Source organism: Rhineura floridana, chromosome 8, assembly GCF_030035675.1.
Source record: "Rhineura floridana isolate rRhiFlo1 chromosome 8, rRhiFlo1.hap2, whole genome shotgun sequence".
NCBI classification, from domain to species: domain Eukaryota; kingdom Metazoa; phylum Chordata; class Lepidosauria; order Squamata; family Rhineuridae; genus Rhineura; species Rhineura floridana.
The window spans coordinates 89,937,398-89,959,393 of record NC_084487.1 but is presented as its reverse complement, the minus strand read 5'-3'; the positions used below and the strand labels follow the sequence as shown (position 1 = coordinate 89,959,393).

Genomic DNA, 21,996 nt, shown 5'->3' with positions numbered 1-21,996 from the left:
CTCACATGATGGCATGATACCTGAGAAAACCACCTTTCCGGCGAGACTTAAAGTCCACTTTACTAACCTTATACTCCAGATTGACAAAAGGCTGTTCATAGCAGAAGTCCAATATTTTACAGTTGCTATTGTGTGCCTATAATTGAAAATTGGGTTGAGATTAGATGGGTCCATTAAAACATTAATCATTAATTACATGAGGTATGATCATGTGAAATTTTAATGTAGCGAAATTTTATTGCAATTTAGAGGGAACTTTTGAAAGCTTTTACTTCTGGTTTGTCATGCCATCTGTTGTGACAAATTGTGTTTTAACACTAACAACAGTCAGGCTTTCAACAAACCAAAATACAGTTTTTGAGGCTGACTGGTGTGAGGAGGGCAGAAATGGAAACATGACTGAAAACTTAGTATGTTTTCCTTGCCCTTTCCATCCTTCAGCTATTCTTTTTTCATTTGAGAGCTGCTTGAGCAAATGCCCCTTAGGTGCAAGCCAAATGGCAAGAGACTGAGGAAGTTGTTGCTGTGGCACCAAGATCTGCAATGCCACCTCAAAATAATCTTGATCCTGTATCTACAGAGTGCATGAACCTGTGTTAAGATAGGAAGTGGCTTGAGTGGCATGGCTGCCCCACTGTGAGTGGACAGGTCCCTCAGAGAAGGGGAGATGTAGTCTAGTTGCTGGCTTCTTTTTGCATGGTCTCTAGCATTTCGTGTTATTTTCCCCCTGAATCTGTCTTGGTTGTTGGTAATTGTTTAATTCACTGTATTTGGCTGGGGTGGGGGGAGATTTTATTTTATTCTCTTGTAAGACTATGAAGTGGAATATTAACTGTTAATCTGTTTTTAGTTATATTTTGAATTGTTGTATGATGGCATTGTGGTTTTTGTTGTATATTTTGCCATCACTATGGGTTGTAATTATTTTTCAGTACAGTAATATAGGAAGGTAATATTCAGATTAAACATGAAATAAAATAACCACAGTTAGTGTGGACCCAGGATTGTGGTTAACATTGTGCGGCAAATTATAGCCATAAGTAAAAGCTTCTGAAGTAATTTCCCAGCTGCTCAGGGGATGGGGAATGCAAAAGCCTAGGGCATGTTGCAGCAAGCCACAGTTAGTGTGAATTCAGCCTCTGCTTATATATATTTAGCTATCCATTAAATCAGATTCTTGGATGTGTAGACATTTAAATATAAAGCATCTTGTACTGTTGTATAGAGCTAACATTCTCCTTTCATCCCACCCCATAAATTTTATCAGTTGCATGATGGACAGAATAATGATCCTTGCCGAATACAATCCATGGTGGAAAAACGCTGGTGGAAGAAGACTTTTGCTAAAATGGCAGCAGTAACATTGGTTGGATCTGGATGTGCCTTCTTTATAATTAAGCTAACTTTATGGAAGAGCTGAGTTGGAGTCATACTTAAAACAACTTTTGGATATATTTCTCATCATTTAGAATTACAGATATAATTACTATATAATTAATATAGTAACATTCATGGTTTGGTTCAGGAGTTTCAATTTTATAAAAGTACTTTAATTTCCATCTATTTCTTTGCTTCATTTCTTTTTTAATTGTAGAATTTCATCTACTTAGCACAACACTATGTATATTAAATATATTGGTAATATGACACATAAATATATGTAAAACATATAAATGGTTAAATACATAAATAATTTAAATATTCCCTATATACTAGTAAAAACCTGTATCAAATCTAAATACTCTAATAAAAAATTGAAAACATAAATAATTGATATCTGAATAGGAAAACCAAACATTTATATATTTAATTCATCATACTTTAAAGCTAGGTATAGTCTATTCCAATCCCTGATATTCTCCTCTCCTCCTCTGTTAACAGAAGTGTCAACTGGATCAAAAACCATTCTATGAGCACAAGGGAACAGAAAGTTGGACTTGCCATGAAGTGTTTTTCTGGTCAGCAGGGAGTGGAGCTAACAGCAGAGGGTAAACTTGTCAGGAAGAAAGCAGGGCCAATCAGAAAAAAAACGTTTGTGTTTCCTGGAGAGGAGGAACCTTCTGTTTCAGGACTTAGCATAGGAATTGCTTATAAGCAAAAAGCAGATTATATTTATCCCCAATAGAATAGTAGTAAAAAAGAATGTGGAGGGACAAGACGTAGAATGTTCCTGACTGTGAAACTATTGTAGCTACCCCTTTTCTCCATCCAGTACTACAGTGACGTTTCAATAGTGTTCCTTAGCTTCCACCAAGTGAGAGACAAAAGTATCTTAGGAACAAACCCAGCAATTGAGGACTGGAGTCTCTGGCTACACTTAATTTCAAGCAGTCATTTTTGGCATCACCAGAAGGGGCTGTTGCTTCTTTTCACACTCCACTAGATAGCAGAGGGCCCTCTCAAAATATTCAAGTCTACAACAGTACTGTTTGCACACTTTAAGAAACTTACTAGGTGTTGATACTGCTATTAGGCCATTTCCACACTTCTAAAGAGAAGGTGTCTGTTCCCTCAAGAGAGGAAAGACCAAGAGCCATCATAAGAACATAAGAAGAGCCTGCTGGATCAGGCCAGTGGCCCATCTAGTCCAGCATCCTGTTCTCACAGTGGCCAACCAGGTGCCTGGGAGAAGACTGCAAGCAGGACCCGAGTGCAAGAACACTCTCCCCTCCTGAGGCTTCCAGCAACTGGTTTTCAGAAGCATGCTGCCTCTGACTAGGGTGGCAGAGCACAGCCATCACGGCTAGTAGCCATTGATAGCCCTGTCCTCCATGAACTTGTCTAATCTTCTTTTAAAGCCATCCAAGCTGGTGGCCATTACCGCATCTTGTGGGAGCAAATTCCATAGTTTAACTATGCGCTGAGTAAAGAAGTACTTCCTTTTGTCTGTCCTGAATCTTCCAACATTCAGCTTCTTTGAATGTCCATGAGTTCTAGTATTATGAGAGAGGGAGAAGAACTTTTCTCTATCCACTTTCTCAATGCCATGCATAATTTTATACACTTCTATCATGTCTCCTCTGACCCGCCTTTTCTCTAAACTAAAAAGCCCCAAATGCTGCAACCTTTCCTCGTAAGGGAGTCGCTCCATCCCCTTGATCATTCTGGTTGCCCTCTTCTGAACCTTTTCCAACTCTATAATATCCTTTTTGAGATGAGGCGACCAGAACTGTACACAGTATTCCAAATGCGGCCGCACCATAGATTTATACAACGGCATTATGATATCGGCTGTTTTGTTTTCAATAACTTTCCTAATTATCGCTAGCATGGAATTTGCCTTTTTCACAGCTGCCGCACACTGGGTCGACATTTTCATCGTGCTGTCCACTACAACCCCGAGGTCTCTCTCCTGGTCGGTCACCGCCAGTTCAGACCCCATGAGCGTATATGTGAAATTCAGATTTTTTGCTCCAATATGCATAATTTTACACTTGTTTATATTGAATTGCATTTGCCATTTTTCCGCCCATTCACTCAGTTTGGAGAGATCTTTTTGGAGCTCTTCGCAATCCCTTTTTGTTTTAACAACCCTGAACAATTTAGTGTCATCAGCAAACTTGGCCACTTCACTGCTCACTCCTAATTCTAGGTAATTAATGAACAAGTTGAAAAGTACAGGTCCCAATACCGATCCTTGAGGGACTCCACTTTCTACAGCCCTCCATTGGGAGAACTGTCCGTTTATTCCTACTCTCTGCTTTCTGCTTCTTAACCAATTCCTTAGCCACAAGAGGACCTCTCCTCTTATTCCATGACTGCTAAGCTTCCTCAGAAGTCTTTGGTGAGGTACCTTGTCAAACGCTTTTTGAAAGTCTAAGTACACTATGTCCACTGGATCACCTCTATCTATATGCTTGTTGACACTCTCAAAGAATTCTAATAGGTTACTGAGACAGGACTTTCCCCTGCAGAAGCCATGCTGGCTCTGCCTCAGCAAGGCTTGTTCTTCTATGTGCTTAGTTAATCTAGCTTTAATCATACTTTCTACCAGTTTTCCAGGGACAGAAGTTAAGCTAACTGGCCTGTAATTTCCGGGATCCCCTCTGGATCCCTTTTTGAAGATTGGCGTTACATTTGCCACTTTCCAGTCCTCAGGCACGGAGGAGGACCCGAGGGACAAGTTACATATTTTAGTTAGCAGATCAGCAATTTCACATTGGAGTTCTTTGAGAACTCTCGGGTGGATGCCATCCGGGCCCGGTGATTTGTCAGGTTTTATATTGTCCATTAAGCTCAGAACTTCCTCTCTCGTTACCACTATTTGTCTCAGTTCCTCAGAATCCCTTCCCGCAAATGTTAGTTCAGGTTCAGGGATCTGCCCTATATCTTCCACTGTGAAGACAGATGCAAAGAATTCATTTAGCTTCTCTGCAATCTCCTTATCGTTCTTTAGTACACCTTTGACTCCCTTATCATCCAAGGGTCCAATCGCCTCCCTAGATGGTCTCCTGCTTTGAATGTATTTATAGAATTTTTTGTTGTTGGTTTTTATGTTCTTAGCAATGTGCTCCTCAAATTCTTTTTTAGCATCCCTTATTGTCTTCTTGCATTTCTTTTGCCAGAGTTTGTGTTCTTTTTTATTTTCTTCATTCGGACAAGACTTCCATTTTCTGAAGGAAGACTTTTTGCCTCTAAGAGCTTCCTTGACTTTGCTCGTTAACCATGCTGGCATCTTCTTGGCCCTGGCGGTACCTTTTCTGATCTGCGGTATGCACTCCAGTTGAGCTTCTAATATAGTGTTTTTAAACAACTTCCAAGCATTTTCGAGTGATGTGGCCCTCTGGACTTTGTTTTTCAGCTTTCTTTTTACCAATCCCCTCATTTTTGTGAAGTTTCCTCTTTTGAAGTCAAATGTGACCGTGTTGGATTTTCTTGGCAATTGGCCATTTACACGTATGTTTAATCTAATAGCACTGTGGGGTTCAACAACACTTACATCTCGCACCAGGTCCCGGTCCCCACTGAGGATTAAGTCCAGGGTTGCCGTTCCTCTGGTCGGTTCCATGACCAACTGGTCTAGGGAATAGTCATTTAGAATATCTAGAAACTTTGCTTCTTTGTCATGACTGGAACACATATGCGGCCAGTCTATGTCTGGGTAGTTGAAGTCACCCATTACTACCACATTTCCTAGTTTGGATGCTTCCTCAATTTCATATCTCATCTCAAGGTCTCCCTGAGCATTTTGATCAGGGGGACGATAGATCGTTCCCAGTATTAAGTCCCTCCTGGGGCACGGTATCACCACCCACAACGGTTCTGTGGAGGAGTCTGCCTCTTTTGGGGTTTCCAGCTTGCTGGATTCAATGCCTTCTTTCACGTATAGTGCGACTCCGCCACCAATACGTCCTTCCCTGTCCTTCCGATATAGTTTATATCCAGGGATAACCGTATCCCACTGGTTTTCTCCATTCCACCAGGTCTCCGTTATGCTCACTATATCAATGCTCTCCTCTAAGTCCAAGCACTCCAGTTCTCCCATCTTTCTCCCATATGCCTGCTCTGCCTCATTGAGGGGACAGTGCAGGCCAAAGCAAGTGCTCTTGACACTAGTTGCATGCCTGAATACTTGCACTACTATTTGGGCATCCATGGAGTCTAGTTACTGCTGGATGCCATTTTATGGCTGTTGTGAAATTGCTGTAGAAGGCAATGGGATATTGGCAAGCAATACCAAGAATGGGTCATAATGGCTGAGCATCTGCCTTGCCTCACTTCCAGCTCTAATGTGCAGGAAGGTGAAGGAAAATGTGCAGCATAATAACAGTGCTCACCAGCCTGATTTGCTGCAGTGGGATAAGAAGCCAAACATAGGAAGCTATGCAGAGAGAGGAAGGCGCTTAGGAACTCTTCAGACTCTGGGTCAGAGCATAATAAAAAAACTCCAGCTGCCTACAAGCCAATCTGCAACGACAGTTGCCTCTCTCCCTCAAAAGAAATAAGCTGCTTAAGTAACACTTGAACACCAGTTTGTAAGAAGCCAGAAGTGAGCAAAGTCAGATGCCTGTTGCTTGCTGACCAAGCAGTGCTCAGCTAGCTGCTGAGGAGAAACTTTTCCCTTTCTGAGATGACTCAGTTTGTTGGAGTGGGAGCAGTTCTGATAGCTGAAGTTTGAAGGAAAATTGTTTTTACTACTTGTGAAATCAGGGCCCTTACCCAATTAAAAAGGTATATCCTTCTTGCCAGAAACCATTGTTGTGGCTAGTTCCACTGTTCTGCTTCACAGGACAACCTGGATCAGCTATGGTCTGAAGGCACATGAGGCCAGCAACCTGCTGAAGGTGTGGTCAGTGCCTGGATGGGAGACTGCCTGGGAACCATATGTAAGCCACCTTGGGTTTCTATCGTGTAAAGAAAGGTGGGGTATAAATGTAATAAATAAAAAAATTAACTTGCAGAAGGAGCTTCCCTCAGCAGGGACATATTAACTGCTGGCTAAAAGCAAAGGATCTCCCTCGCTTTGTAAATGATGAGAGCCTCTCTCTATGAAGGATGCCATCACTGTTTTTCCACCAGGCTGCCAATTTCATGAGAGGTTCTGAAGAGGCACCTATCCATTGGGTCCCCATTTATTGGCTGGCATTGGACAAGGTCCCTCCAGTGGAGAGAGTGCAGATTGGAGGACCATAGAGAGTGCTGGAGACCATCACAATGAAAAGTGTCTAAAAGCATTATCTTTTTTTAATAGCCTATAACCTACTCGCAAGCAGTAGCTCAGGAGCAGCAAATCTACCCTGCTCTTCTCTAGGAGAGCCAAAAATGGAAAGGTCCTCCTCTCCAGAAAGGGGAGGAAAATTCTTTTCTGATTGGGTCTATCTCCTTCTTGAAGAAGAGTTAACCCTTTGCTGTCCACCCCACTTTCCTGCTGACGAAGCCAGTTGGATTCTGTCCCTCATAAATTTAATATATATGGCAAATATAGGTTCTAACATTTGCCTATGTAGATTCAGTTTATGTATGCATTTCAGTAAGTGTATTGATATGCATATTGGATAACCGTTAAGCAGGATTTTGTTGAAAAAGTGCTATCTACTTTGATTACTTATTCAAAGTATTTGCTTCAGTTGAGCAATATTCACACTATTGAGCAATATTCGCACTACCCACATGACCTAGATCCTGATTCATAAGTAACATTTTTTATATTCAAGTAATTTCCATATTTAGATGTGAGAGTTTATACTTGGTGCTAGGCCAGAGAAACGGGGGGGGGGTTCTGTTGGTGTACCACCATGCTGCCCAGTGGTCTCCCTACCCAAGCTGGCAGAGGTGGTCTCTAGCATGGTGTGGAAAACCTTGGAACATTTGTTCTTGAGGGTTTCAGCAACCACTCAGAGGCTGCCTTGATTGGATCTGCCAAATGATGGGGCTGTCTTGGATATCAGTGACCTGACACACAAATTAGGTCATATCTTGGACCTGGTTTTCTCAACTTGTTGATGGTTCAGGAGTGAGTGGTATTGCTAACTATTCTGTTGTCTGTCATGGACATACCATGTCCTGATAAGGTTTAAATTTTCAGTGACTGCCCCCCTTGCAGCTATGTAGGACACACTAAGTCTTTAGTAGTTATGCAGTTTGATGGATTCCTGAATACTCTGGGGGATTTTCCAGCTGACATGGCTGGTCCCTGTGAGATAAAGAGGGCTGTTGGCACAGTTGCACACAGATGACCTGTCTGGCACAATGGACCTTGGATAGCCTTGTGATTCATGAAAGAACTCTGGGGGCTAAAGTAGGTCCAATGATGACTAGGATCCAGGTGGCACAAGTCTCATATTAAATACAATAGAACACAGGTGAGAGCACAGAATTGTATCGCCATCATTGTATCTTCAAGTAGCTATCCAACAGAGCTTATCAGAGTAGTGAAGTTGCTGGTGGGATCATCTCCAGAAGGGGAATAGCCTCAAGCCCTTGATGCTTGTGACAAGTTTCTGAGGTGCTTTGAGTGCAAAATCTCATTTGAGCTGAATTGATGCCTTCATTGATGTTAGTCCGGAAGAGGTTCTAGAGCACTATCTCATCTGGTCATTGGTATCAGTTTGTTATTGAAACCTGATGATGTCAACCTGCTTGAAAGCTTTTCTCCTCTCACATGCACATTCAACCCTTGCCTATCTTGGCTTGTAAGAACTGGCTGGAGGGAATTGACTGGATGGGTCCAGGATGAGACGACTCTCCCCAGACCCAGAAATGTGTGACAAATATTGTTCAATTGCAAATATCCTTCTCTTTGTACTTAAATCAATTTTAAAGTGCTCCTTATTAATTGGGCAGCAAATTCCAAAACTATTTTAATGCAAGTATTTTATAAAAACAAGATGATGTGTGATTCTAAAAGGGGAATTTCCTCCATGTGAAAAAGTATCTTCTACGATGTCTGCTATAACATATATGCAATATCTAAAAACAAAGACGACTTCTTTTACACATAAGTTTATGCAAGTTGATTGCCTAAATTGATAGATGAATTACATGACTGAAATCCATATAATTGCATTGCCTTGCAAAAGTAATCAGACCCCTGACCAATGCCCTCATATTACTGAATTACAAATGGTACATTGTAATTTCATTCTGTATGACATTTTATTTTGAAACGCCGAAACTCACAATCAAATATTATAAGGTGACATTGGTTTTATGTTGGGCAATGTTTGTAAGAAACAAAAAACTGAAACATGTTGCTTGCATAAGTATTCAACCCCCACACGTTAATATTTGGTAGAGCCACCTTTCACTGCAATAACAGCTTTAAGTCTTTGGGGGTAGGTACGTACCAGCTTTGCACACAGTATTGGAGGGATTTTGGGCTATTCTTGGCAGATTTGCTCCAGGTCGTTCAGGTTGGTTGGATGTCGCTTGTGGACCTCAATTTTGAAAGAGCCCCATCGATTCTCAATGGGATTGAGATCGGAACTTTGACTGGGCCACTGTAGGACATTCACCTTTTTGTTCTTGAGCCACTCCAATGTTGATTTGGCCTTGTGCTTGTGATCATTGGCCTGCTGAAAAGTAAATTTCCTCCCAAGTTTCAGTTTTTTAGTGGACTGAAGCAGGTTCTCTTACAGCATTTCCCTGTATTTTGCCCCATCCATTTTTCCTTCAGTTTTGACAAGATGCCCAGTCCCTGCTGATGGGAAGTATCCCCACAGCATGATGCTGCCACCATACTTCACTGTAAGGATGGTGTGTTTTGAGGCATCTTTCTTACCACCCTCCCATACAGTCCAGTGTTATGCAGAGCTCTTGATATGGTTGACTGGTGCACCATTTCTCCACCCCCAGCCAGTGAACTCTGTAGTTCCTTCAAAGTGATTGTTGGCCTCTCTGTGGCTTCTCTCACAAGTCTCCTTGTTTGAGTGCTGGGTTTTGAGGGACACCCTTTTTCTTGGCAGTGCCTGGGTGGTGTGATGTAGCTTCCACTTCCTGATTATTGATACAACTGCGCTCACTGGGATATCCAAACACTTGATATTATTTTGTACCCTTTTCCTAATCTATGCATTTGTATGACATTATCTCTCACTTGTTCAGAATGCTCTTTGGTCTTTATTTTCCTTCAGATCCGCAGCCTGACCAATGATCCTTCAACAGTGGGTTTTTTATCATGCAATGTGACAGCAACATTAATGGTTCACAGGTGGAGGCCAATGGTAAGGTAACTATATCCTCAATAGGGCAATTTCTTTCACCTGTGTGAACTGGGAGCTTCCACAGCACAGGGGTTGAATACTTATGCAAGCAACATGTTTCAGTTTTTTATGTTTCTTACAAACATTTCCCAACATAAAACCAATGTCTCCTTACAATCATTGATTTTGAGTTTGTTTCAAAATAAAATATCCTACAGAACAAAATTACAGTGTACCATTTATAATTCAGTAATATGAGAGCATTGGTCAGGGATCTGATTACTTTTGCAAGACACTGTAAATCACCAGTTCACCACAGGTCAATAGCCGTCTTCACCACATGTGGTGAGTGGCGGCCATGTTGGACAACAGGGATCTATGGTGTAAGATGAATCTTACCCAGTGGTAACACAATCATAGATTTGTGAATTCCTTTGGAGTAACAGTAGATATTTTAAAATCTTCATTCCTGAAAAATCCTAATTTCCCACAGGTAGCCTGCCATCACGTGGGTACTACTGTCATCTAGTGTCCGAAGGCAAGAATGCACTGTAGTCAAAACCTGGGGCATCCAGCCCGTCCCACTCCAGTTTCATTCTTGCCTTCGTCCGAGGCGTTTGGATATCTACACAAAGCGTGGCTAAGTTCTCTTCTTGTCTTTGTGTATTAGACTGTGATTTTATTGCTTTTTTCCCTTTTCCTCGTGTTCCTCCCCTCCTTCCTGGTTTTTGGAGTGTGTGGGATTGTTTGTTCATTCTTTTTTGCCCTTCGATTTTGTTTTCACTGGGGTCTTTTGGTAGCCTTGTTTTCCCTCCCTTTGTTTGAGCAGCGGCAGCTGCCTCTCCCTTGTCTGGGAGTCCACAGCTGTGGCTCCCTCTCCCTCAGGCTCGGCGCTGGGAAGCCTGCGTTTGCGGCTTCCTCTTTGCGCCCCCGCAGCCCTCCCTCCTGCCCCCAGCACAAACTTCAGCGGCGCCTTGCCGTTTTGCAGCCAGGAGCCTGCGGCTGCAGCTCACTGTTTTGTAGAGCAGTTTGATTTGGCGGTGCCTAGCCCCGTCCTTGGAGGCGGTGGCGATCTCCCACCCCCCAGCTCGTTCCTGCGGCCCTTCTCACCCTCCTATGGCTCTTTTCCCGTCTCCATACGGCAGCGGCTCCTCCCGCCTGGCCGTTAAGGTTTGCAGGTGTCCACTCCAGGCTGCCATTGCTGCCTCTCTTCCCGGCCACCATTTTGGTTTTTGTTTTTCCCGCGCGTCTCTAGCGGACAGCATTTTTGTTTTCGTCCCGTTTTCCCGCCGTCTTTTGTTCTGCTGCCTGTTTCCCTCTCTCCTCAAGGCAGTATTTTTTCTGAGTCACAAGAGGTTTTCTGGCTGTCTTTAGACAAAGCCATTTCCATAACAACAGTACTATGCTACCTGTAGGAGCTGCATAGCCTGAGCATGCTGTTTTAAAGCGATACCGCACCTTCCCCATTGTGTGTGTGTATCGGACTCTGTGCATGCCATACTGATGCAAATTTATTTCTTGTGGTGCACTAGCCTGGACAGTGCACATTAGTGGTACTGCACCTTCCCCATTGTGTGCGTGTATCTAGCTTTGAGCCACACTGCATCAAATTTTTTCCTGGCATTGGGCAGTGTACAGTAGCGGTCTCGCACCTTCCGCATTGTGTGCATGTACTTAGCTTGTGGCCCATATTGCATCTCAACTTTTTGGTGCCCTGATCTGACCAGTGCAGTAGCAATACCTCCATTGTGGGTGTGTACCCACTTATTTTGGGGGCCATAGCGAACCAAACCTATTTTTCTCTTGGCACCCCAGCCTGCACAACGTATCCTGTTCCTCACCGTTGCATTGCATAGGAGTGATACCACACCTTCCCCACTGTGTGGGTATATCTAGACCCTGACATGGCAGATCAGCAACCAGAGGCAGCGCAAACCTCGGGCAAGTCAACAGTGCAAAGCCCCAGCGCAACACAAAGCATCTAAGCACAAGCATTCCAAAGCTCTTGCCAAGATGAAACATCTGTCTGCCCACAGTGCTTCCAAGCGGGCCCGATATGTCTCAGCCCTGGCCTCAGAGGAGCCTGCTCAAGAAGCATTACCTGCTCTTTTTCAATCTCCTGCCGGGTCATCAGAGGACGAGTTTTAAGGTTTTCCTAGTCAAACATCTCACTACTCTGATTTTCCTCCCGCCCCTCTGCCTCCACCAGTGCAGCCACATCTGCCTCCACAGGAGCACACTGTACCTTCTGATCCTACCTCGGGGCTACAGTTGACCCCAGAATTTTTGTCACAGCTGCAAGAGGTACTTGGCTTCCTCTCCCAAGCTCAGCCTCGATCTCAGGCATACTTATCACCACAGCCAGCAGTCCCACGGCAGTCCACCTCTACATGACAACCTAGCTGTCAGGATGACGTCCCTCCCTCTTCGCCTAACCCATTCGATATCTCTAGAGGCAGACTTGGCGGTGAGCCCTCACGGATGGACGACTACTCATCCTTTATGCAGCCAGATCCTGACAAATGGAGTGAAGACTCTGATCTGGATGAGGACTACTCCTATAGCCTCTTTGACTCTGCTGATTACCTCCCCCTTTGCCGTAGAGTGTTGGACACCCTGGGCATCCAACCTGCACAAACGCAGCCTGCTGCTCCACCTGTGAAAGGCGCCAGGGTTCTCAAATCACCCAGGTCAGCGGATAACTCGATCCCTGTGCCAGATCCCATCAATAAGCTGGCCAAAGAGGAATAGGCCTGTCCCCTGCGTCCACGTCACTTTTCACCATTAGCTTTATACTTTGGCCCCGGAATTCGTGTCTTTCCTGAACGTCCCTGGTGTTGATCAACTAATTTCGAACTTGATTTCTAGGTCCCTCCTTCCAAAGGAAGGAAATTCACAACTCAAGAACCCCTCTGAAAGACGGCTGGACTTTGCGCTACACAAGAACCATGAGGCATCCACCTTTTCCATCCGAGGCTCCGCTGCCGCCTCAATTTTTTCTAGGGCCTCCATTATGTGGCTCAATGACCTGTTGGACGATCCCAATCCTGACCCAGCCACACTGTGAAAAGACCTAGTCTAGTTGCATAAGGCAGCTGCATTTGTGGCGGATGCCACTTTGGACGTGACCCACCAAGGAGCACGGGCCCTGGCCGCAGAGGTAGTAGTTCGAAGGACTTTGTGGCTCCGGCACTGGGATGCTGACGCCATGGCCAGAACCAACTTGTCCATGGTTTCATACTCAGGGTTGTTTCTCTTCAGGGAGGACACCCTTAAAGCAGTCTTGGTTGATCCCAAGGACAATCAAAAACCTACTTTAGCCACAGACAGGAGAGATGACCGCAGACAGTTTCGGCGGTTTGCCTCATATTGTCCCTTCCAGCCCTTTCGGGGGGCACGGCCTGGGGGGTGAGGCCAAGACGCTCGATTTCCGCTCCTCCAGGCCACCCTGGCCCAGACAGCACTACCAGGGCAGACTCCAGTACCAAGGCTGACAAGCCCCATCCTCCTCATACGGCAGTGGAGCTCGTCAGCGCAGGCAGTTCTGATGCCATTCCTATTGGGGACAGGCTTCTTCACAAGTTCCTGGCTCCCTCTAACACAGGTCTCCTGGGTCAGAAGCATTTTCCTCCACAGATACAATATAGAGTTTTGGCTGCCACCTCCGGACAGATACTGCCCCTCTCCAGTCTCCAAATCATGCGAGAGGGTCATGCAGGATGCCCTACGTCATCTACTCGACATAGCTGCAATCGAACCTGTACCACCAGTGGAAAGGTCGCAAGGTGTCTACTCCGTTCTGTTTGCGGTTCCCAAGTGAGATTCTTCATGGAGGGCGTTCTTAGACCTCAAATTCGTAAACCGTTTTGTCAAGCATTGCCGGTTCAAAACGGAGTCACTGGAGTCTATTGTGGAAGCACTGCAACAGGGGGACTTTCTGGCATCCATCGATCTGAAAGGCGCTTACCTCCACATTCCAATCTGTCCTGCCCACAGACGATTCCTAAGATTCTCGCTGGGCCAGCACCATTTTCAATACTGGGCCATGCCGTTAGGCCTTGCGTCGGCCCCAAGAGTATTTACCAAGGTGATGGTCACCCTGGTGGCTGCCCTCCGCCTACAGGGGGTCCATATTTACCCCTATTTGGACAACCTTCTTCAGGCATGCTCCAAGGACCAAGCCAACAGACAGATCTATTACACTCTAGAGGTTCTCAGATCTCAAGGCTGGCTGGTCAACATCGAGAAGAGCCATCTAGAGCCAACTCAGCAGCTCCAACATCTAGGAGCAATACTGGACATGACCCGAGCCATGGTGTTCCTGTCTCCAGAGCGTATCTCCACCATCCAAAGCATGGCAACCTTATTGGCGCGACGTTCAAAGGCAGACATCATGTTCCTGACAAAGGTTCTTGGGATGTTAGTCACCACCATTCACATTCTGCCGTGGGCTCAACATCACACTCGACCTCTCCAATGGGCCCTACTACCTTTTCAGGTGGACATTGCTACTTCTACCCATCGCGTGATCCACCTGGAGCCATTGCTGAGAGCATCATTTCACTGGTGGGCAATGCAGACACACCTCAGCAGGGGCACTCCATTTTGGGAACCAGACAGAGTCAAACTAACCACGGATGCCAGTCTGACCAGATGGGAAGCCCACTGCAACTCCAGCTTTGTCCAGGGCATATGGTCCAGAGCGGAGCAAAGTCAGAATGTGAATTGGCTGGAACTCGGAGCTGTCCATCTGGTCCTCCGGCACTTCCAGCCACTATTCTCCCTGCAGCATGTACTAATCCGAACAGACAACACCTTTGTGAAATCACATCTGAACAGGCAGGGGGGCCACCAGGTCTCAAGTCCTCCAGGCAGAGGCAACCCTAGTCTTCGGCTGGCCCGAGAATCATCTACTGTCACTAAGGGCAGAATATCTCAGCAGGGTGCTGAACGTGACCGCCGATTGGCTCAGCAGGCAGCATGTAAGTCCGGGAGAATGGAAACTCCATACGACGGTGTTCAACCTCTTCCAGCAACGGTATGGCACCCTCTCGGTGGATCTCTTCGCCTCAAGCCACAATCGCCAGCTGCCCGCTACTTCTCGAGATACCTGGACTCGACTGCGGAAGCATGGATGCCCTGTCAGCACCCTGACCAGACGGTCTCCTGTATGCCTTTCCACCAATATCCCTTTGAGGAAACTGTGGCATGAGGGAGCTCAGCTCCTCCTGATAGCTCCACACTCGACCGTGGTTCTCGGACCTCCTGTCACTGTCAGTCTCAGACCCCTGGACACTGCCTGCCAGGCCGGATCTACTCTCCCAGGGACCGATCTGGCACCCAGACCCAGCCTGGCTGAGTCTGACGGCCTGGCGTTTGAACGGAGGCAACTGAGGGCCGCTGGCTTACCTCCAGGCATAGCGGATACCATTTTAGCATCTAGAAGACCGTCGACAATGCGCATATACCAGAGTACTTGCCGTGCCTTTTCCAGCTGGTGCACCTCCAAGGGTGTCTTGCCCTCTCAGGTCACTGTACAGCAGGTGTTACAGTTCCTTTATAGAGGGCTCAGAATGGGTCTGAGACCGAACACTGCGTCGTCATGCCTCCACTATCTCATCTATCCTGTCCGTCCCTGTGGGTTCTCACCCCCTCATCAAACTTTTCTGAAAGGAGCTGCACGCCTTTCTCCATCTGTGCACCGCCACTTTCCTTCCTGGAGTCTCTCGAAGGTCCTAAAAGCCCTACAGCACCCTCCATTTGAACCTCTTGCATCTGTCCCTCTCCGACTGTTGTCCTTCAAGGTCCTGTTCATGGTCACTATAACATCGGCAAGAAGAGTCTCAGAGCTGGGAGCCTTGTCATCGGCACACCATCTCTGCATCTTTCATAAGGACTCCGTGGTGTTGCGGCCAGACCCATCCTTCTGTCCCAAAGTCAACTCAGCGTTTCACTGTAACCAGGACATTGTTCTTCCGTCATTCTGTCCGAGGCCAATCCATCCATTAGAGAAGGCCTGGCATCTAGATGTTCACAGAGCTCTAAAAATCTACCTCTCTCACACCCAAGACACCCAAGACATTATTCGTATTCTTTCACCCTAGGACCTTGGGGGAAAAGGTTGCCAAATCCATGTTGTCCTGTTGGTTGCGGGCTTGTATTGCTCTGGCTTATGAGTCTCTTAACCTCCCTGTGCCAACTAACATCACGGCCCACTCCACCAGATCAGCAGCCACTTCGGCTGCCTTCGCAACCAACGCACCCCTTGCAGATATTTGTAGAGGTGCGGTTTGGTCTATCCCAAATTCTTTCATGAAACATTATAAGATTGACCATTACGCTTCTACTGACGCCTCCTTCGGGAGGCGTGTCCTGCAACATGTCCTTTATGATAAGTAATCAGTTGGTGTTCCCTCCCTATTGGGGGCTGCTTTGGTACATCCCACATGATGGTAGGCTACCTGTGGGAAATGGTCCATTGGCCTCACCTGAAGGGTGATTTTCACAGGTAGCCTGCCATCATGGCCCTCCCTGTTGGAGGAGATCTGGATGTTCTGTTCCACCTTTTATATCCTGGCTGTTGTGAGCTTTCTTATTTTGCACTGTTTAGTTACATCAAAACCTTTAAGATTCTGTTACACTGCATATGGCTCTCTGTTGTTATCGGGGACGTTGTCTCTATTTTCCTTACTCCTGGGCCTGTGGGCCTTTTGTTGTTTTCAGATATGCCACTTTGAACTCGTTGCGAATGAAACTGGAGTGGGAGGGGCCGGATGCCCCAGGTTTTGACTACAGAGCATTCTTGACTTCGGACACTAGATGGCAGTAGTACCCACGGCAGTCTACCTGTGAAAATCACCCTTCAGGTGAGGCCAATGGACCATTCACGAATAGCTTCACAAATTCAAGATTGAAATTACCTTGCCACTTATAATAGTCAAGCATAGTAATTGCATAATAATTTTTTCACTTTTTGATAACAGCAACCCAATTATTTCCCCCATGGACCACTTGAAAATTGCTGAGAATCTTGGCAGACTACTTTTTGATTTTTTGACTGATGTGGAATTCAAATTGTAACACAATAATAAAAAAGAAATACAAGAAGCAATAAAATACAATTAAAAATCAATAAATACTGAATGAGATAAAATTTGCATCTTCAACTACAAATCCACAATTATACCACAGATCACCTGAATGAAGCTTGTGGACCACTGGTGGTCCATGGACCACAATTTGGGAAATCCAGTAGTAAATTAATTGATTAAAATTAAATTATTATTAATTACATGTTGTAAGCAAAGAGAAAGCCAAAAACAGTACAACAGTTTCAAAACAAAACCCTGATGCCTGATGCCTGCCTAAACAAAAAGACAGTAAAAACATAGTGGAAGCTAGAGAGATCTCCCAGGGCATAGACTGGGTACCACCATAGAGACGGTCTTCTGGGTTCCTGCTAGAGGTACTTCAAGTAAAGGGTCTCCTTAGATGCTCTGAGAGATTGGGCACATTCATATTGGGGAGCCAAGGCACTCCTTCAAATATTCTGGTCTAAAGCCATTCTGGGTTTTAATAAATAGCATGTTGAATAGTACTTTCCTTGATGCTTCTGTCCATTATGTAGGCTGTAAGGATAGATTAATCTGAAAGCAACATAGCAGGAATCTTGTTTTAATAGTCATTGAAAAGTAGAATTTAATTCACTGCAACCTCTTAGTACCCATTTACAGGCAAGGCTGATAACTAGGGCAATCATGTTTTCCATTGTGGCTTTGCATTACCTTGTGGAATACGTTGCTGAGCATTTGTATGAACAAATCCAACTTGATTCCCACATATGATACTTGCATGAGTTAGTTCATCACTCCCTGTATTTACAGCCAGCACAAATACACAGTGGAGTGGGAAATGCTGATATATAAATAACACACATGATAAAATTACATATGTAGGGATTTTGTAACATATAAAGTAGGTTCTTCAGAAAACTTTCTGTAAGAGAGGGGGATATATTTCACCAGGCATCACCAATGTTTCCTTTTTTGATGGTCTGTAATGTTTAGTGAAAGGTTCTGTTGGAGCTTTGCCTTCATTTTCTGATACAACTTTTTCAGATCCAAGTATTGTTCCACATTCGAACAGCTCCAACTCAAAGATGAAATGATTGTGAGCAATGATGCTGTTTGTATGAGAACAGAAATCTTGGCATTAACTTGGCCTTCCTTTTTTTGCTCTCCTTTTGCATCCTCACCCACTAAAAATAAAACTATACATTCTCAGCTCCTCCCAACTCTGATCCTGACAAAATGGTTTGTTCCAAGAGTAATTGGGCTCGTGAGAGTTGTAGTTCAAAAAAGTAACTTTTCCAAGCTCTGGATTCACGTGGTGGTGATGAAATGCCTTGTGCTACCATTTTACTACAGTAAATTTGTTCTTGGATCTCTTAACCCTACCTCCTGTTTAGCAGACCCTTGTCCATCTTGGTTGGTGATGGATGCGAGAAATGAACTGGGGGACAGAATTAAGGACATAGTTAATGCCTCCTTGGAAGAGGGTTTGTTGCCTATGGCACTTAAAGAAGCTGTGGTGTCTCCTATCTTGAAAAAACCTACCTTGGACCCTGTGATCTTGGGCAACTATCGACCGATTTCAAACCTTCCCTTCCTGGGGAAGGCGATTGAGCGTGCAGTGGCTATTCAACTGCAAACCCATCTGGACGAAGGCTGTCATTTAGATATTTTACAGTCTGGTTTTAGGCCAAAACATGAGGTTGAATCTGTTTTGGACGCATTGGTTGATGACTTGAGAAAAGCTTTAGATAGAGGAGAATATACCTTCCTCGTTCTTCTCGATTTGTCTGCAGCCTTCAATACGGTTGATCATAACATCCTTCTAGATCGATTAATGTCTATGGGTGTTCAAGGAGTTGTTCTGCGTTGGTTTTGCTCCTACCTTAGCGAAATAACTCAAAGAGTAGTATTGGGGGATGAGGTCTCCGAGCCTTGGCCGCTGGATTGTGGAGTGCCGCAAGGCTTGATTCTTGCCCCAATGCTCTTTAACGTCTATATAAGACCGCTAGGTGATTTTATTCGGAGCGTGGGCCTACAATTTCATCAATATGCAGATGACACCCAAATTTACCTCTCCTTTAAATCTTCCCCACAGGTGGCTGTCACACAACTGACCAAAGGGCTGGAATTAATAGGGGAATGGATGTCTAGGAATAAACTGCGATTAAATCCTGAAAAAACTGAAATCCTCTTGGTGGGTGATCGGTCTAATTTAGGGATAACTCAAGTGACTTTTAACCAAGTCACAGTTCCCTTGAGTGATCAAGTCCATAGTCTAGGTGTCATCTTAGACTCTCAGTTGACCGTGGAGGCCCAGATAGCGGCGGTAAGCCGATCCGCACTTTATCACTTGTCCCCGATTCGAAAAATCTGTCCATTTCTCCCTAAGCATCTACTACCGACTGTAGTAAGTGCCCTGGTTCTCTCTCGTTTGGACTATTGTAATGCCCTGTATGTAGGTTTACCCTTGAGAACTATGTGTAAACTTCAACTGGTACAGAATGCGGCGGCACGTCTTATCAAGGGCTGCCATTGGAGAGATCATATCACTCCAATCCTTCGGGAACTTCATTGGCTCCCGATTGTGTCAAGGGTGAAGTTTAAAATATTGGTCATAACTTACAAATCCTTTACCGATGCAGGTCCATGTTACTTGAAGAATAGACTTTCTCTTCTTGGAGAAGGTGGTCGCACTAGATCTTTAGCTGCTAGATTTCTTGTTGTTCCTTCAATCAGAGTGGCTAAATTAGCCGGCACTAGGTCTAAAGCCTTCTCTATTGCGGCTCCATTACTATGGAATACCTTGCCAGTTTCTGTTCATCTAGCTCCATCACTTTTGTGTTTTCGGAAGCAGCTGAAGACCTGGCTTTTTGTTTAGGCGGGAGGAGAAATTTATCAGAGCTGTGTAGTTAAAGGTGTCGATTGGTCTCTTGTTCTTTGTGATTTTAATTTGATTTAACTGACTGTTTTGTATTTTGCGTTTTGACATGTATTTGTATTATATTTTTATTGTACGTCGCTTAGAGTGATAGGATTTCACCTACCAGATAGGCGTCTAATAAATTTTAGATAATAATAATAATAATTACTAGCTAATATACATTTGCCATTTATGAAAGAGTTGGAGTCGGTACATTTCTTCCGACTCCACCCAAAATTGCTCCCGACTCCACGACTCCGACTCCACAGCCCTGCTTTTGATACCATTGACCATGGTATCCTTCTGGGCCGACTTGGTGAGCTGGGTGTTGGAGGCACTGTTTTACAGTGGTTCCGATCCTATCTCCAGGGTCACTCTCAGAGAATAGCATTGAGTGACTACCTTTTGGCCCCCTGGCAGGGTACCATCTTGTCCCCCATGCTGTTTAACATCTATATGAAGCTGTTGGGAGCAGTCATCAGGAGCTTTGGGGCGAGGTGTCAGCAGTAGAGTCTCAATCCTAGCAAGATGGAGGCACTGTGGGTCGATGGTTCCCGAGTTCGGATAATTGGTCAGTTGCCTGCTCGTACTCCGTCTGAAAGAGCAGGTCCATAGCCTGGGGGTGCTCCTGGATCCATCTTTGTCGCTAGAGGCCCAGGTGACCTCAGTGGCTAGGAGTGCCTTTTACCAGCTGCAGCTGTTTCTGGACTGGGATAGCCTGACCACTGTTGTCCATGCACTGGTAACCTCCAGGCTGGATTACTGTAATGCACTCTATGTGGGGCTGCCCTTGAGGTTGGTCCGGAAGCTGCAGCTGGTGCAAAATGCAGCAGCGAGACGGCTCACTGGGGCAGGGTATCACCAACATGTCACCCCGCTGCTGAAAGAATTGCACTGGCTGCCCATTTACTACCAGGCCAAGTTCAAGGTTCTAGTTTTGGTGTACAAAACCCTATACAGCTCGGGACCAGGATACCTGAAAGACCGTCTTATCCCTTATATACCCAGTCGATCACTGCACTCTGCAGGTAAGGGCCTCCTGCAGATACCATCTCATCAGGAGGTTTGTTCTGCACAATATAGGAAACGGACCTTTAGTGTGGCAGCACCTACCCTGTGGAATTCCCTCCCTTTGAATATTAGGCAGGCGCCATCTCTGCTATCTTTCTGGCGCCTTTTGAAGACTCTCCTCTTTCAACAAGCCTTTTAGGTTGAGACCTAGCCCAGTCTGCGTCTGTGTTAGAATTGCTTAGTAAGTCTTTTAATAATGGTTTTAACCTTTTTTAAAGTTGTTTTTTTAAATGTTTTTAATGGTGTTTTGTTTTAATGTATTTTAAGATCTGTTTTTATGATGTTTTAAAGTGTTTTTAGCGCTGTGTTTCCCGCCCTGGGCTCCTGCTGGGAGGAAGGGCGGGATACAAATTAAATAATAAATAAAATAAAATAAATAATACACTTTCTTGGGAGTAAATTTTATGTCAAAGTACCCTTTTAAGTAGTGTGTAGAGCAATGCCTTTTATGTTACTTATTTTGATTTAAGGAGAATGAGTTAATCTTTTAGATTTAACTGGTCTGTGGCTCAACTCATTGCTGATAAAAATTACAACATTGGGGCTTATTGAGATGGACGCAGTATTGATTAAAGAAAACAGGAATATTAAGTCCATCAACTGTAGATGTTTTGGGATTGTTGTGCTTCTGTGAGAGACCTCATGCTGGCCTTTACCGGCACTGGTGTACTCTAACATCCATCTTTAGATAAAGGTTAATGGGTACAGGGAGCAGGACTTTCTCAGCCACAGCATCCTCTCTGCAGAACTTGCTTTCCAGAGTCCCAACAGCCCTCCTCTGTCCTCATCTTCCAGAAAGTAGTTGAGATTTATTCCAGCAGCCATGTTGAGGGTGCTGCTGCTTGCTGCTTGAAGTACTGTAACTGCATATTTGCCCTGTAGTGTTTTTTTAATAGCCTGTAATTTGTAATCTTTTGTAGTTACAGTATCTTGTAAGCCATCCTGAAAGCCTTTTCAGGTTATGTGGTGTGGTACACATTTAAACAAAACAAACAAAAAATAGGAACTAACTGAATTAAGGAACAAGACTATAAAATCCAAGCAATCTTTGGAAATGGTTATGGATCAATGGATGTTAAGTGCAACTAACTTAGTCTGGGTCCAACCTCATGTGAACAGAGCAACCCTATGCATACCTACTCAGAAGTAAGTTCCATTGAATTACTCCCAGAAAGTATGTACAGGTTTGTCACCTTTAATATGCAGACTAAACATTAGTCCTTGATTCACATATTAATATTTTGTATTTCAGTAAGCACAGACCCTAAAAGATTCTTGTGTTTGGCAAGGA

At 44.7% G+C, this 21,996-nt stretch overlaps 1 protein-coding gene across 5 annotated transcripts in view; it reads left to right on the top strand.

The window, feature by feature from the left end:
- ASZ1 (ankyrin repeat, SAM and basic leucine zipper domain containing 1) overlaps positions 1-1,563 on the top strand; it is an 89,121-nt gene extending 87,558 nt beyond the window's left edge. For 4 of the 5 annotated variants that reach the window (XM_061640069.1, XM_061640071.1, XM_061640068.1 and 1 more), the window contains one exon: positions 1,268-1,562. In XM_061640069.1, coding sequence (XP_061496053.1) covers positions 1,268-1,420 — 153 coding nt within the window. In that variant the 3' untranslated portion in view covers positions 1,421-1,562. Of the gene's footprint in view, positions 1-1,267 lie in introns of all 5 variants that reach the window. The other variant, XM_061640067.1, reaches the window with a different exon arrangement.
- Positions 1,564-21,996: the final 20,433 nt, after the last annotated feature.